This window comes from Anneissia japonica, unplaced genomic scaffold, assembly GCF_011630105.1.
Source record: "Anneissia japonica isolate Jap-2015-1 unplaced genomic scaffold, ASM1163010v1 scaffold284993_len90168_cov106, whole genome shotgun sequence".
Classification (NCBI taxonomy): domain Eukaryota; kingdom Metazoa; phylum Echinodermata; class Crinoidea; order Comatulida; family Comatulidae; genus Anneissia; species Anneissia japonica.
Window position 1 is genome coordinate 1 of NW_022699780.1, and position 1345 is coordinate 1345.

At 28.0% G+C, this 1345-nt stretch overlaps 1 protein-coding gene across 1 annotated transcript in view; it reads left to right on the forward strand.

Moving 5' to 3' along the window:
* Positions 1 to 70: 70 nt before the first annotated feature.
* LOC117103108 overlaps positions 71 to 1345 on the forward strand; it is a gene marked incomplete at its 5' end in the record, with an annotated part of 18764 nt that continues 17489 nt past the window's right edge. The window contains 2 exons of the mRNA XM_033243603.1: positions 71 to 220; positions 1067 to 1135. Of these exons, the coding sequence (XP_033099494.1) occupies positions 71 to 220; positions 1067 to 1135 (219 nt within the window). The remainder of the gene's footprint in view (positions 221 to 1066; positions 1136 to 1345) is intronic.

Sequence of the window (1345 nt, forward strand, 5' to 3'; positions counted from 1 at the left end):
TTTAAAATCCTACAGGTGTACCAGTTACTAAAAGATTGTTTTGGTGACATCTGTACAATATGGGCAAAAGGTCTGAACTACCAATTTGCTATCGCATGTGATCAATGTAAACGTGACAAACCACATCTGCATCCATTTGAAGATTGCCAAAAACCGAAAGTTCCTTGTTCCAAATCCAAACGGATGGATGTGACTAAATACCAGGAGAGCTTCCTGAAAGGTATAATCTATTACCAGACTTGTTGTGTCAGTAGAAATAATAGTTGTTGTCCACTTACTATTCTTTTTTTCTTTTCTATTGTTAAATTTAGTTAAAAATAAAGAGACTGACTAAAATAATAGGCTAGTTGTTGTCCACTTACTATTCTTTTTTCTTTTCTATTGTTAAATTTAGTTAAAAATAAAGAGACTGACTAAAATAATAGGCTAGTTGTTGTCCACTTACTATTCTTTTTTCTTTTCTATTGTTAAATTTAGTTTAAAATAAAGAGACTGACTAAAATAATAGACTAGTTGTTGTCCACTTACTATTCTTTTTTCTTTTCTATTGTTAAATTTAGTTAAAAATAAAGAGACTGACTAAAATAATAGGCTAGTTGTTGTCCACTTTACTATTCTTTTTTTTCTTTTCTATAGTTAAATTTAATATAAAGAGACTGGCAAAGTTTAATACTCAAGAATATCATTGAATCAATCACTTAATAAATCCAAACAAATTTCAATGTGTGACAACTGGAGCTTGAACATTACATCCAATTGGAAAATATGTATTTTATTAATGCACAATATTACTGAGGATTAATATAGATTTAATTGATGAAACACAGATAAATCTAATGATTTCACTGATTTACAGACCCTTTACACAATAATTCATTAACTCATACATTTTTTTACAAGGAACATTTACAGCACATTTATTTTTGTATTTCCAAATGAAGAAAATGAACTGTATGCATATTTTTCTCTATACATGCTATTATGTTAAAGATTATTTAAGCATTTGTATTTATTTATTTATATTACTTAAAATTATATTTAATTCAGTTGTTTCATTTAATTCTAGAATATCATGAATCTACTTGCCCGGATTGCAGCCTTTGCAGAAGTGACCAAAGTCCTGCACGCCCAATCGGTTTGTAGTTATTATCTGTTTCGCATTAGGAAATTATCTGTCCTTTTGTTTTTAACTAAATGTACATACAAAAGTAATTTTATTTTATGAAATTGGCTCAGGAGCATGTCAAGATAACCAGTGTTTTTTATGAAGAAATTACAATCACTAAATTGCTGTGATTGGCATTTTTTTTTATTGGTATTATACCTGTATTCATTTTAATATACA